This window comes from Pithys albifrons, chromosome 6 (genome assembly GCF_047495875.1).
Source record: "Pithys albifrons albifrons isolate INPA30051 chromosome 6, PitAlb_v1, whole genome shotgun sequence".
In the NCBI taxonomy this organism is placed as follows: domain Eukaryota; kingdom Metazoa; phylum Chordata; class Aves; order Passeriformes; family Thamnophilidae; genus Pithys; species Pithys albifrons.
This window is the reverse complement of record NC_092463.1, coordinates 3,871,599-3,886,821: the sequence shown is the minus strand read 5'-3', so window position 1 is coordinate 3,886,821 and position 15,223 is coordinate 3,871,599. Positions and strand designations below refer to the sequence as shown.

General features: G+C 46.6%; 1 protein-coding gene and 1 non-coding gene across 2 annotated transcripts; one reads left to right on the top strand and one right to left on the bottom strand.

Annotated features, from left to right (window-relative positions):
• The first annotated feature begins 1,958 nt into the window (after positions 1-1,958).
• Positions 1,959-11,474, top strand: TBPL2 (TATA-box binding protein like 2). Its single transcript, XM_071559349.1, has 7 exons — positions 1,959-2,009; positions 5,293-5,684; positions 6,408-6,495; positions 6,743-6,834; positions 7,703-7,870; positions 9,570-9,664; positions 11,395-11,474. The coding sequence occupies exons 1-7, from the start codon at positions 1,959-1,961 to the stop codon at positions 11,472-11,474; spliced, it is 966 nt and encodes a 321-aa protein (XP_071415450.1).
• On the bottom strand, positions 2,061-2,132 carry TRNAG-UCC (transfer RNA glycine (anticodon UCC)). The gene has a single exon. It is a non-coding gene; the product is annotated as a tRNA-Gly (tRNA).
• Positions 11,475-15,223: the final 3,749 nt, after the last annotated feature.

The following is a 15,223-nucleotide window of genomic DNA, read 5'->3' as shown; positions in this document are numbered from 1 at the left end:
CCTGCAAAACCAGCCAAGGCCATGGATCTGCCTGGAGCCACCCCAATCACCCACCAGCCCTAAATGGGACATTTTAGTTTTAACCTTCCTGAACTGGCCCAGGCTGGTTCCACCAGGCTCTGCAACTCAAGGTACAACCAGTGATCCTTCCCCTGTACTCTACGTTGGGGAGGCCACACCTTGAGTTTTGTGTTCTGTTCTGGGCCCCTCAGGTCAGGAAAGAGATTGAGGGGCTGGAGCGGGGCCAGAGAAGAGCAACAAGGCTGGAGAAGGGACTGGAGCACAAGTGCTGTGGGGAGAGGCTGAGGGAGCTGGGGGGGGTGTTTAGCCTGGAGAAGAGGAGGCTCAGAGGTGACCTCAGCACTGTCTGGAACTCCCTGAAGGGAAGTTCTGGCCAGCTGGGGGTTGGTCTCTTCTCCCAGGCACTCAGCAATAGGACAAGGGGGCACGATGGGCTCAAGCTCTGCCGGGGAAATTTCAGTTGGAGAGCAGAAAAAAATTCTTTGCAGAGAGAGTGCTCAGGCATTGGAATGGGCTGCCCAGAGAGGGGGTGGATTCCCCATCCCTGGAGGTTTTTCAACTGAGCTTGGCCGTGGCACTGAGTGCCATGAACTGGTAAAGGGACTGGAGTTGGACCAAGGGTTGGACTTGATGATCTCAGAGGTCTTTTCTACCCAATCGATTCTATGATTCTATTCTATGATTCTGACTGAAAGCCCTCTCAGCACCTCCTGGGTGCTCAGGAATGGGCTAGGTGATGTAAATCAACCTGCTTGAGGCTGGAGTTTTCTGGGGCCAGGAGGATTTGGCACCTGTAAACTGGAAGATGAGTCCCAGAAACACCACAAACCCACCCAGCGGGCTGGCTGAGGAGGGAAGGATGGTCATCAGCCAGGTACACTCTGCCTCATGGAGAAAGGGTATACTAATCTAAGCCTTTGAACCCCTGGGGCTGTGAGAAGGGCCTGGCAGTGCTTCCCAAAGACCTGCTGCATGCCTGGGCTTCAGCATCTCCTCCCAAAGGGTTTCTTCAGCTCAGGTTCCTGTTTGCAAGCAAATCTCACAGCAGGAAGCAAAGTCGTAGCTGAGCAACAGGTGCACTGATCATGACAGTCAGCACATCCAGCAGCCCAGACAGGGACAGGGATGTGTTCCCAGCTGTGCCTTCACAGAAATCCATCCATCCATCACCAGACAGCAACAGGACAGGGGAGAAGGAACAAGTTATGCAGCAATTGCTGGCATGGAGTCAAGCAGTGCCCAAGCCAAAGTGCTCTGGCAGCGTGAGACTCCCACAGCATCAGTCAGCCAGGCACAACACCAGCTCCCTGCTGGGAACCTGCTGCCTCACACCTGGAATCTGCACACACTGGGAAATGGAATGGCCTTAAATCACCCTGTACAGAGGGCAGAAAGAGACTCCAGAGAGGAAAAACACCTGCCAGGGGAGGACAGTGAATGTAAGGGCTAAATGCTTCCTTCCCCTAAGCAGCATCAGCCCAGCTGAGATCAAACCATCTCATCACAACGTTTTAAGTCTGAAGTTTATGTTTTTGGCCTGGGGCTGCTCTCCAAGGACCAGATGGGCCTCATTGTAGTTGATGGGGCAGGTGGGAGAAATTAAGAGCACATCACACCTGCTTGCTAAAAAAGCATTCTCTTTGCGAGGTCTAAACCACAGCTCCATCTCCAGCACTTCTCTTCAGCCCCTCACAGGGGAGCAGGTTGTTTTCAGGCTTCTGTAAAGCACACAAGAGCACCCCGATTTCTCCAGTCTGTCAGGAAGGGGCAAACCCTGTCGGGCAGAGGCTCCGAGGCTGTTTGGTGGGGATTAAATTCCCAGCTGTGAAGGCTGACGAGCCGCACCTGCCCAAGGTGCCGCCCCCCCCCCCCCCCCCCCCGGGGGTTAAAACCGGGACCAGGGATGGTTTGGGGGGTTTGGGTGGGCGCTTGTGCCTATGGATGTCCCGTCGGCGCTGGAGCGGTACCTGGAGGGCTACAGCGGGCAGGTAAGGGAGGGGAAAAAAGAAAAAAAATCTCTCAGACACAGGCAAAACATCTGCGTTGGCCGGGAATCGAACCCGGGTCAACTGCTTGGAAGGCAGCTATGCTCACCACTATACCACCAACGCGGCGCTGAGAAGGGTTCCCAGTTCAAGGAACAAATGCGTCATCTCCGCATTCCTGCCGGAATAAATCGGGAAGTTCTGTTGGTTCCTTTGCCTAGAGCGCCTGGGAGCACGGAGGGGCTCTGCAGGGAAAGTCGTTCTTACCTGCTTTAAGAGGGATGCTGTTACTTTTAAACCCTTGTAGTGGGGTGCTGCTTGCAAGGACGTGTTTCTGTTCTGGGGTGTGCAGCCCCTGGGCCATAAGAAAACTTGGATCTCATTGTGCTGGTTCATAAATGTCTGCAAAAACTCATCCTTCTGGTTTTGGAAATGGTCCTGCTGATCTCGGGTGGGTGCAGAGACTATGGGGGCGAGGGAGTAGGAGAGGGCTGAACTGTACAGCTGATCATCATCTTCATTCAGGGAACACAACTTTACGTGCATCCTGTTTGCAAACTCTTTTTCAGCTCAGAAAATAGGCTGTTTAACTCCAGAGACCTCCTTGTGGCAGCTGGTAAAGCCTTCTGAATGTGGCTTTAGGAGCTATGTAATGTGGTCAGCTATAATCAGGGTTTTACAAATGCTACTGAGGCTTTAAATTTCAGACTTGCAGAGGTACTTGATAACAGCAGATGTGTGATATCACTGCAGGGAGGAAAAAAAATCCAGGTCTGTTGCTTAAAGCTGCTGGGTTTGATTTACGTGTACATGAGTTGCAGGGATTTCTGCAGTGGAAGTGAAAATGGCTGTTTCCCCTCAAGCTGCCCCAAACTGAGTCATCTCAGACAGGATTTGTGTGTGAAATCTCCTTCCTGGAGCTGCTGGGAGATGTCCAAAGCTATGCAGTTGGTGGGGCCTTCGGTGGAGTTAATTAACCCTGAGTCTACAGCAATAACCCTTGGCAGCCAGCCCAAGGCAAACATGGTCTGGTGCCCCCTCTGACAGCCCCTGAGCATCTGTCTGACAAGAAGGCAATATTCCCCAGCACTTAACCCTGTAAGGGCTTTTCCTCAGACATTCACATGGACACATCATAAAAGCCTTTCTGCTCCTACCCACTCTATGCAGATTGCTCTCTGTTACTTAAGTTTGCTTTACAACTTTTTAATACTTCAAAACTCATGTACTGCTCACTTCTCCATCAGCTTTTTTTTGAAGTTATGCCACAAATTGGGGTGGCTTTTTGACCGTTCCATTCATTCTTTGATGCCCCTTTAGTATGATATGAGTAGTGTCAAAAACTCACATCGATGAGGGGTTTTTGTACCATCTTTTCTACTTCATGGTTTGTACAAAACCTTCCCTATAAGCTCCCATATAGCTGAACTTTAGTCCACTGGAATTCTGGCAGAGACTGTGCCTTCCTTCCCCTGTTGTGAACCTGAAAAAATATCTATTTAAAATAGATGTATTTTTGTTATTCCTTAATATATTGTCATTTGCAACTGTTAATAGACTCGTATCTAATTCTCAGACAATGCTTTGGATCCTGTTTTCCAGAGGGTGAAGGAGCACCTACTTACTCAGCAGCACTCTGCCCCAGCTGATCCCCTATGGGGCTCTGCATCAACAAGACAGTTTTAGAGGCAGTTTTGTGTAGGTGTTTGTAATGCTTTCAGAGCTAGACCTGATTGTGTCTGTATTCAAGTTACTGAGGGTTTTCTGGGAGGATTTGCCAGTTAGTAGGAGTTTTCCAAGTGTCTCGAGGCAAATATCCTGCAAAGTAGGAGCAGAGATCTCCCTGTGTGCGTGGCTGTGTTGCCAAGTGAGCTGACTGGCAGAGAGCAGCACTGGCTCAGGGCTGGGAAGCGTTGATCTGGAAATCCTGCTCCCACTGGAGTTCAGGCAGCTGCTGCCAACTTTGAGGGCCTCAGTCTTACACACTATTCCCTGTTCTGATCTGTGCTTGGGCTCCTCAAGTCCTTTTGGCCCTTGAGCCTAAAAATGCCTAAATAAACACAAAACCTCTTGCATGGATTCTTTAGTCCAAGCTGTCACCTGCTGTGGGGGTTGGCAGAAACCACCGTCCTGGAAAAAGCTTTCCACTGAGCAGGGGCTTATGCCCTAATAGAGAGGGAATAAACCCTTTCCTTAAACTCTTGCCTCATCAGTGTGATGATGATGTGGGGGTGTTTAGCCTGGAGAAGAGGAGGCTCAGAGGTGACCTCAGCACTGTCTGGAACTCCCTGAAGGGAAGTTCTGGCCAGGTGGGGGTTGGTCTCTTCTCCCAGGCACTCAGCAATAGGGCAAGGGGGCACAATGGGCTCAAGCTCTGCCAGGGGAAATTGAAGTGGGAGATCAGAAACAAATTCTTTGCAGAGAGAGTGCTCAGGCATTGGAATGGACTGCCCAGAGAGGGGGTGGATTCCCCATCCCTGGAGGTTTCTGAGGTGAGCTTGGCCGTGGCACTGAGTGCCATGATCTGGTAAAGGGACTGGAGTTGGACCAAGGGTTGGACTTGATGATCTCGAGGTCTTTTCCAACCTAATCGATTCTATTCTATGATTCTATTCTATGTTTTTTAATAGATTTTAACACTAAGAAGGGCATTAGTATGCAAGGGCTTGCTTGCAGGTGTGTCGTGTGTTTGATGCAGGGCAGGATGCTGGTGGTGCTGACTGTGCCTCGCTTCAGTCAGTCTGGTGACCTCCAGCAGCACAGGAATAAACTCTGCTGGTTCTGTGAGCTGCTGCCCTCTGTCGCACAAATCCAACGCTGACACTGTCCCCTGCTAGCAGGGAGAGGAAACAGCAATAACATACAGAATGAGAGGGAAAAGCAGCCAGGAAATGCCAGCTGTCTTCCTTGGAAAAACTCAAAGCGATTCTGTTGGTTGTGTGTGTCAGTGAGGTGTGACAGGGGCTGTGAAGGGCCAAGTGCCAGCAGCAGATTGTACCTGCAGTCACTGCTGAAGGTGCAAGGCATTTCTCAACTTGTGGTATCTAGGCTGCTTTTGAAGTGTGGTGGGAAATGCATATCTCCATTATAGTTGTCTGAATTTTTATGTACTGATAGAAAAGCAAAGGACATGCTTTCAAATCTTAAAACTATTCTTTGCTGTAATACATATTGGGGTGGAGGTGGGGGATTATTGAGGTGTCCTTATTGAAGATTAATCTTAATTTACTCTCCTTGTTAAATGTTTTAATACAAGACCCTTAAAGGTGCTTTCTCTTAAATCAAGGATGACTTCTCAGCTGGTCCTCCTCTGTTCACTCCCATGGGCCCTTATGATGTAGAACTTCCAATTCAAGAAACTGAAGAAGTGTTCACTTCTCAATTTCATCAGCCCAAAGCACTTCCTACAGACTTCTCCTCTGTGGACCTCAGCTTTCTTCCTGATGTCACCCAAGAAAACAAAGAACAAAGTCTACCTCCAGATGGCCATGAAATGCAAAAAGAGCTTGATGGGTCGGTACCAAGAAATGAGGACAGCAGTGAAAGCAGCTTTTCACACCCAGATGCAACTGAGCCATCTCCTGAAACACCTGATGTGTGCCCACCTCTGACTCCAATGACTCCTATCACCCCAGTGTCAACTGGAGCAGAAAGCTCTGGCATAATTCCTCAGCTACAGTAAGTTTATGTGTTATATCTGTAGCATGGATCATAGCCATGGTTTTGCTTAAATTACAAGGTACTGCTCTGATTTCTCACTTGGAGAATGCAGCAAACATGGTTTGGTCTTAAATAAGCCCAACCAAAAAACTACAGGGGCAGTTACTCCTCTTGGAGAAAAGGTGGAGCAAATGAACTGACAATACTGGACAAAAATAGGAAGGCACTTGAAAAGGAGGATTTGTTCCAGCAAGGAGAATGTGTAGGAAGACAGCAGGCCCCAGGGGTTTAAAGATGTCAGTCTGCTTTTCCAAGAGGAGGAACAGGACTGAGTCAAGAGGGTTGGGTGTAAGAAACATTTTCCTTGATAAAAGATTCTCTCCTGCCTCTGGTAGAGCAACTGTGGAGTAGCTTGTACCTACAGAAAATAACATACCCTTACCTACCTTAAGTGCTGTAGTAACTCTAGACATTCAGTAATGGTTCAATCCAAATCTGTGAAACACTTCAGTGATGTTGCTTTTGGAAAACACACAAACTTAGAATTCATACCTTGTTATATCTCAAAGTGTAGTTTTGATATTGAATTACTTAAGTTTTACCAAAAGTAGCTTAATGCTCAAGTGGGAAAGAAGCAGGAGATCAGTTTGATGGCAGTTATTAATTAGTGTGACTCCACGTTAAGTCAGTACAGTTGGGGGTTGGCCCTTGCAGTTAGAAAATTCCCCTCTCGTTCCTCAGGAATATTGTGTCAACTGTAAATTTGGCTTGTAAACTGGACCTGAAGAACATAGCTCTGCATGCCAGAAATGCAGAGTATAACCCAAAGGTAAGTCTTAAGGACTCAAAGCTTTACCCTCCCTTCCTTTTCTCAGTGCTGAGGGATTCTAATGGTCCTGTGACTGTAGTAACTCACCTGCTCCCAGGTGAGTGGGAAAGAACTGCAGGGTGGTAAAGAAACACTTGTCCAAAGCAAATGCATGTTGTAATAACCTTCAAAAGTGTCAGCTGTTGAAAGGCTGAACAGAAATACAGCACCAGTTAAATTCCTGTGAGGTCTTCCTTTGAATTTGTAGAGGTTTGCTGCTGTGATCATGAGAATCAGGGAACCAAGGACAACAGCCCTCATCTTCAGTTCAGGAAAAATGGTCTGCACAGGAGCAAAAAGGTATTTTTCTGTTTTTTTCCTCCTCTCTAAAGGTCTGGGTCTTGCAGCTATGTCTATATTCTGATGGGAAATGTCAGAAAATCTTATTTAAAATACCTAGCAAAGGGCTGTCAGAAATGCAAGAAAAAATGAAGCTCTGGTATTGAAAAATGTCTCACTTTCTATATGATGGAAGCTTAGTAATTCCTGATCTATGTTCTTCTGTCCCTGAATTTAGATTGAGCTGAGCAGACAGGAGCAGAAAAGCTGCTAAAATGCCCAGGAATTGTTAAGGGGCTATTTGCATTTCTCACTGACTTTTAAAGTGAGTTAGGACATAAATTGTGTCTGTCAAGTCTCTCTTCAGTGTCTGTGTTCACCAGTCAACACATCTGTCTCTAGAGAAAATGGGAATTGGAAAAAGTCAGTTTATTTCTGTACTCTGAAATTCTCCTGAAGTCCAGCAGCTGCCTTAGTTTTGGGACATAAAAGCTATCAATGAGATAATGCATTAACTTACACTTAGGAGATCTGTTTTTCACCCCCTCCCACCACCCCAAGGGGGTGATTGTACTGGTGTCTGTGGTCTAACTTGGATCAGCACTGAGAAGGTATTGTAAGGAATTGAGGAAGAATCCTCTGAAGGGGAAACTTCTGGGTGATGCAACTGCTCCGTGTGTTCAAACAGACCACAGGAGAGCAAGTGACCAAGTGCCTCACTCCTTTTAGCTCCCTGGAGCAGTTCTGGGGTAGACACTTGCTATTTTGAGCAGTGGTGTATCTTTTTCTGGAGCACAGATTAACACACTGGAGTGTCTGAACTGAATTCCATCTTGAGAGCAGAGGAAAGCACTAAATCAAAGTTGCTTTTCCTCTGCTCTTCCCTCAGTGAGGAGCAGTCCCGGCTGGCAGCCAGGAAATACGCACGGGTGGTGCAGAAACTTGGCTTCCCTGCCAAGTTCTTGGACTTCAAGATCCAGAACATGGTTGGGAGCTGTGATGTGAGGTTCCCCATCCGGCTGGAGGGCTTGGTTCTCATGCACCAGCAGTTCAGCAGGTATGTGGGACTCTGCCTTGGGGAGGCCACACCTTGAGTGTTGTGTTCAGTTCTGGGTCCCTCAGTTCAGGAAAGAGATTGAGGGGCTGGAGTGGGGCCAGAGAAGAGCAACGAGGCTGGAGAAGGGACTGGAGCACAAGTGCTGTGGGGAGAGGCTGAGGGAGCTGGGGGTGTTTAGCCTGGAGAAGAGGAGGCTCAGAGGTGACCTCAGCACTGTCTGGAACTCCCTGAAGGGAAGTTCTGGCCAGGTGGGGGTTGGTCTCTTCTGCCAGGCACTCAGCAATAGGACAAGGGGGCATGATGGGCTCAAGCTCTGCCAGGGGAAATTGAAGTTGGAGAGCAGAAAAAAATTCTTTGCAGAGAGAGTGCTCAGGGATTGGAATGGGCTGCCCAGAGAGGGAGTGGATTCCCCATCCCTGGAGGTTTTTAAGGTGAGATTGGCCGTGGCACTGAGTGCCATGATCTGGTAAAGGGACTGGAGTTGGCCCAAGGGTTGGACTTGATGATCTCGGAGGTCTTTTCCAACCCAATCCATTCTATGATTCTATGTGAAACTCTGCTACAACCCTGTGCAACTTGGAGCAGTGCCTGCAGCTACTCGAACCTGCCCCGTGCCCCTGTTCCATTGGGAGCTTTTAATGCTCAGGGAGCCTCTTAACTCCCAGCAAAGCAGGTGCCAATCTGCAAGGATAAGGCTTCCAACCTTCAGGCATGAAGCCAAATTCCTTTTGCAAAATACAGAAATGAAGCCATACTGTGTTTCTGGGATATTGTTTCAGTTCTGTTTGGATGTTCATTACGGAATCACAGACTATCCTGAGTTGGAAGGGACCCACAAGGACCATCGAGTCCAACTCTTCAGTCAGTGGCCCACACAGGGGATTGAACCCATGACCTTGACATTAATACAACCAAGCTTTAACCAACTGAGCTCATCTCAGGATCACCAGCTTAAAGTAAACCTGTAGCTGAGTGATGGCCATGCTGTGCCTTCAAGTTGGGCTTGTTCAAAACTGGTTATTGCCATCACTGAGGAAAGGCTCAAGATTTCAGCACTGACAGAATCAAAATTTGGTTGTCTTTCATTAGCACTGTATTTAATAGTTTGCTTGTAATTGGGAAGCTAATTGTATATTAAAGATTCATGCCTGGCTCTTATCTTTGTTGCACAAGATGCTTCCTGATAAGGGCTCTTTACAGGCTGGGAAGGATTTACTGTGAGGTGGGATATTGGGAAGGAATTCCTGGCTCTGAGGGTGGGCAGGCCCTGGCACAGGTTGCCCAGAGAAGCTGTGGCTGCTCCATCCCTGGGAGTGTCCAAGGCCAGGTTGGACAGGTCTTGGACCAACCTGGGATAGTGGAAAGTGTCCCTGCCCATGGCAGGGAGTGGAATTAGGTGAGCTTTAAGGCCCCTTCCAACCCAAACCATTCCATGATTCTATGATTTGAGAACCATTTGTAAGTTACAACAAAAGTTTCAATGCTGTGGAAAATCAGAAGTGGCTCAGAAGTCTCTAAAAGTGAGCATGAAGATCTCCCACCAGCTCCAGCTGGGATTTGGTGTTTTTTCTTCAAGATGTCTAAAACCTGACCTGGGGTTAATTAACTCTGTTATTATACTTAAAGAGCACTTTATTCATACAACACTGAAACAGTATTTGCATTTTACTAATAATCTTACCTGCCTGCTTTGACACAGCTATGAACCTGAACTGTTCCCTGGCCTCATTTATAGGATGGTCAAACCAAGGATAGTGCTGCTTATCTTTGTGTCTGGGAAAGTTGTACTCACTGGTAAGTGGTCTCTGTGTATCTGTAGCCAAAGTGTTTCTTTGTCTTCTGAGACAGCATTTAAACTGAACATCAGCTAAAAAATTAGTATCTTGCCACATTATAGTCACTTTTTAATGCCTACTGTTGCTTATCTGTGTTTTCTGCAGATAACATCAGTGTTGTTGCACTAGAGTCTCCTGTTGCTTCATGCAGAGTCTCAGATTTCCATGTTACTTGAGTATCTTTATTTTATTCAAAGCAGAATGCCACATGCCAATGCCAACAGGAGGCTGACAGGCTGTAACTCCTCAGGCACTTAAATAGAAACCTCACAATAAGCCATTTAAAAGTGCTTGGACAGGAAGCAAACTTCTTAAAACACTTCACTGACAACATTTAGTCGGGATTATCAGAGGAAAGGGTGGAGATCTAAGCACTTGTTCCAGACTGCCTGGCAAAAGCCTTGCTGAGCAAGTGTGCTCAGATACCTGTACCCCATCCCAGGTCAAAAAAAGGTGAATTCCCAAGTTTTCTAACACATCCTTTTGTGAAGCTCAGGAAAATGCTTCTAGTCAGAAGTACTGAAAGGCAAATGGTACCTGTTCCCAGAAGTTCTGAGTACTGTGTCTGTATTCCCAACATGGCTTTGAGACATGTGGAAGGCCAGAGAAGTGCCTGACTCAGCCAGAGTTTCTCAGTCATGAATTAGGAATGAGCTCAGCCAGCTGAAGTCTGGGGCACTCAATACAAAGCTTAAAAACTTCTCCCTTCAATGTCCACCACCTTGTTAGGGACAATAAAATCATACTGGCCAGTTCCATTCCATTGATCCAACTAGTCTACCCAAAAAGAAAAAAAAAATCCAAGTAACATCCTTGAGTGTGCAGCAGTCCCAGGAGCACCCAGGTGAGTCCTTTTTTGTGAACACTGGGCCCAGCTGCAATGAGAAAATTGAATTTTCTAAGCTGTGAGGGGTTTTTTCCCTAATCAAGAAAATAACTTGAAAGCAACTTTACTTTTGAAAGTAAAGGTTGTGGTAATGCAGATGAATGAGTCATGTCCAAGTGAGGACATGAGGAAAAGGTTTACACATTTCTGAGCAGGGCTTATTCCAACTTTTAGTTCATTTAAATGCAGTTTTCTTGTAGCTGGTGATAGAGGCAGTGGCAAGGAATGTTCCTGCCTACTGCAGTGCAGTTGGTGTGCAAGACTTGGTATTAAAGATTTGCTTGCAGTGCCACAGAAAAAGCTTGGAAATCACAGGTGCCCTAACACAGCTTAACACTAAAGATGTTTCTCAGAGCTGGAGGAGAAGAGTTTTCAGACTGTGGGCCAACTTCCAGTATTGCATAAATGCCCTTTGAATTCTTGTTTTTACCTTTCCACCCAGCTTTTCAACAGGCAGAGCTCTTACTCTTAAGCAGGTAACACCACGGTGGTTCTCACTTGCTTTTTTCCTTCTTCCAGCCAACATTTTGCACCTGTCAAGAGCAGAAAATTGCTGGTTTGGTTCCACAGATTAAACAAAACTAGTCTTAAAGCAAAACAAACTGGAAATTGTTCTTTGAGGTGGCAGAAGTATGACAGAATTTTTTCCTTAAATTAATAGTAAGGTGCTTGTAAACCACTGGGTCTCTTCATGGTTTGTGACCTTATTAGGTTTGAGTTGCATTCAGATACTTTCAACACTCTGTTAATTCTTGGTTGTTTAGTTGTTTGCTGGGTTCTTTTTTTAATAAATGTCGTTTTAGGAGCAAAAGTCCGTTCTGAAATCTATGAGGCATTTGAGAACATCTACCCCATCCTAAAAGGTTTCAGGAAACCATCCTAAGGTGGCTCATAAAGCACTTCAGAACAAAGCCTGGGTTTGAATTGCTGTGCCTGGAACAGAAGCCAAGGGGGGATCCCTGGACCCCACTGTACAGTTGTGGGTGATTAAGTAAGTGATTTCTGAATGTTCTCAGTGCTGATGCCTCTCTGTAGTTTGTGTTCCTTTCTTCCACATTATCTGTAATCCATGTGAGTTCTGACAACTTCAGTCAAGCTGAAAACCTTGCCTAATTAATGTGCTTTTAATAGAATGCACATTAATATGGCATATAAAAGTACTTTGTAAATAGAAATGTTTCTCTTCCCCTGTTAAAGAGGTGACTCCACACTGCACTTCAAACTGGCTTCACCAAAACTCTCAGCTCTATTTATTTCCACTATGTATCTCTTGGTATTTTCATGTCCAAGATCAAAATATATATTATTGTCTATATCAAAATATATATTATTGTCTATATCAAAATATATATTATTGTCTATATCTTACAAAATCCAACATGAGTCTGTCAGTGTTTAGAGGTCAGGTACTGAATCCCTCTGATCCTACTGGTAAACTCTCTGGGTAGGATTTCCTTCTCCAGAGAAGACATTCCAGGCCCTCACTGCTGGAACATACCTGGAAAGTCTGTGGGTGGAGGGGTAACTAATCATCTAAATTGACATGACACAAATGAGATTTTTAACTAACTGATACCCACTTGTATTATTGAAGTCCCCTCAGATGAGGGAAGTTTTCTTGGTGCAGACAAAAACATCTTAATAATGGATTTGAGGAAAATAGAAAAAGTCTTGGATACTCAAGAATAATTATCTGTATTACTGAGCCAGAGCCCAGCCAGCTGCACTACATCAAATTTGGCAATTTTGCAGCAAAAACAGTGGTGTTTTTTGTACTTTATCTCCAAGTGAACTCAAGCCTTTCTTTTCAGAAGGTGTCATGCTCAGAGTGGTGATGTGAGTAGGAAGAGTGCCAAGACTATTCCTTGGCTGCTCTGGAAGCTTCTGTGATTCCCTGGAAGCAAATCAGAACAGTCTGTTTTGTGTCCTTCCCCCTTTCTCCTCCTGGAGATTTGATACCTGTTGGTAAACACCACTAGAGGTTGCTGTGAGATGCCTTAAGTGCAACCCAGGCCAAAAGCTCCCTCTGTCCTTGATGGAATTACACAACATGGGCTATGGCTCAACACAGAACAGGGTCTTGCCGGGCTTAATTTTGCTGTCAAAACTTTATTTCTAATTGGGTGAGGGTGTGAATGAACCTTCTGTGTCTGTTATTTGTCTCACAAGTGCTTTTATAACTATATCTCTGCTTCTCTGGAAAAGACTTTGAGAAACTTTGTGCACTTCCTGAGGATAAACTGGTCTTAACTGTTATCAGTTTCTGTGTCACAGCAGAGCTGTGGATTTCCACACTCAAATCTATTTTAAACACAGGCTTACTTTTCTGTTTGCTTTCTAACACTGGAGACTTTCCACAGCTATATGGGCTGGGCTTTTATTTGCACTGTAGCAGCTGATGAGCTTGAGTTACAATAATATTGTGTAAGTGAAAAGAACTTGGGTTTACTGGGATTCTGGTAAAAGAAGTTTATCTAAGCTGAGCCCTCTTCAAGAAACCACATTTTACTTAAGAACTTGCCATGTGATTTCACTGGTAAAATTAGGGCTCTTTAAAAGCACAGATAAAGCCTTAGAGATAAGAAATGAGCTCTGTGCCTTTTCACTCAGCTACTGATTAAGTTAATGTTTGCTATGGTAACCCTTGTCTTAAAAACAACACTCTTGGTTCTACCTTCCATTATGCTGTTCCTGCTTGTGTTTGATAACACCAGCAAAGGGAAACAATACAAGTTGGGAATCTTTTAAAAAAAATTAAAAAAAAAAAGAAAAACACAAACTAGCAAAGTAGGGCATGTTTTATTGTTGGGGTTTGGCCCTTTTTTAGGAAGGGGGATATTGCTTATTCTGGTTTGTGTGGACTCTGTCTCATCCCAGGCACTCAGCAATAGGACAAGGGGGCATGATGGGCTCAAGCTCTGCCAGGGGAAATTGAAGTTGGAGAGCAGAAAAAACTTCTTTGCAGAGAGAGTGCTCAGGGATTGGAATGGGCTGCCCAGAGAGGGGGTGGATTCCCCATCCCTGGAGGTTTTTAAGGTGAGATTGGCCGTGGCACTGAGTGCCATGATCTGGTAAAGGGACTGGAGTTGGACCAAGGGTTGGACTTGATGATCTCGGAGGTCTTTTCCAACCCAATTGACTCTATGATCTCATTTTCTAGTGTTTCCCACTTTATAGAGAAGGGGCAATGCTTTCCCCTGGCAGAGGGCAGGGATAGATTGGATACTGGGAAGAAATTCCTGGCTCTGAGGGTGGGCAGGCCCTGGCACAGGTTGCCCACAGAAGCTGTGGCTGCCCCATCCCTGGGAGTGTCCAAGGCCAGGCTGGACAGGGCTTGGAGCAACCTGGGATAGTGGGAGGTTTCCCTGCCCATGGCAGGGGCTGGAATGAGATGATGTTTAAGCCATCCCTTCCCACCCAAGCCATTCCATGATATTCTGACACAGAGGAGCTGGTCTCTGCCCCTACACACAAGCTGATCATACATATATTTAACTCCTCATTCCAGTGGGGCTGGAGTAATGAAACCCACCAGTCCAGCACTTTTTAGGATACCCACCAGCACTTGCTACTTGGTCCAGCTTGGCCTTGACTTTAAGTCCAGGAGGGCTGGGCTGTGCTTGGCCCCCGTGCTCCCCACAGCACTGTCAGTGACTGACCATCCTGCAGATAAATAAAATTCCCAGCAACCAGAACACCCCTCAGCCCGCTCTGGGAGCAGGGCCAGGGCCATCTCCTTCCTTATGCAGCATTTTCCTGGCCCAGTTTACATTTTAAGCAGCATTTCCCTGTCCAGTTTGTTTCAAGCAGCATTTTCCTGGCAAGGTTTCCATTTTAAACAGCATTTTCCTGGCCCAGTTTATGCTTTGAGCAGCATTTTCCCTGTTCAGTTCATGTTTTAAGCCCCATTTTCCTGGTGAGGTTTACAATTTTAAGCCCCCTTTTCCCTGTACCATTATATTTCCAGCCTGTTTTCCCTGTCCAGTTCACAGTTCCAGGCTCATTGTCCCTATCCAGTTACATTTCCAGCCTCATTTTCCCTGTCCCACTCCCATTCCTGGCCTAGTCTCCCGTTCCTAGCCCATCTTCCCTGTCCCATTCCCAGCCCATTCTCCCAATCCCATTCCCATATTCCACTCCCATTTCCAGCCCCATTTCCCCTGTCCTGCTCCCATTCCCTCTCCTGTTCCCACTCCCAGCCCATTCTCCCTGTCCCATTCCCATTCCTAGCCCCTTTTCCCTGTCCCACTCCCATCCCCATTTTCCCCTATCCCGCTCCCATTCCCAGCCCCATTTCCTCTGTCCCTCTCCCGTTCACACTCCCAGCCCATTCTCCCAGTCCCGTTCCCACTCCCAGCCCCATTTTCCCCATCCCACTCCCATCTCATTTTCCCCTCTCCCAGCCCCTTTTCCCGCTCCCATTCCCATTTTCCTCGTCCCGTTCCCACTCCCAGCCCCATTTCCCCCATCCTATTCTCATCCCATTTCCCCGTTCCCGTTCCCATACCCATTTTCCCCATCCCATTCTCCCTGTCCCGTTCCTATTCCCAGCCCCCATTCTCCCTGTCCCGCTCCCATTTCCAACCCCATTTCCCCTGTCCCGCTCCTATTTCCTCTCCCGTTCCCATTCCC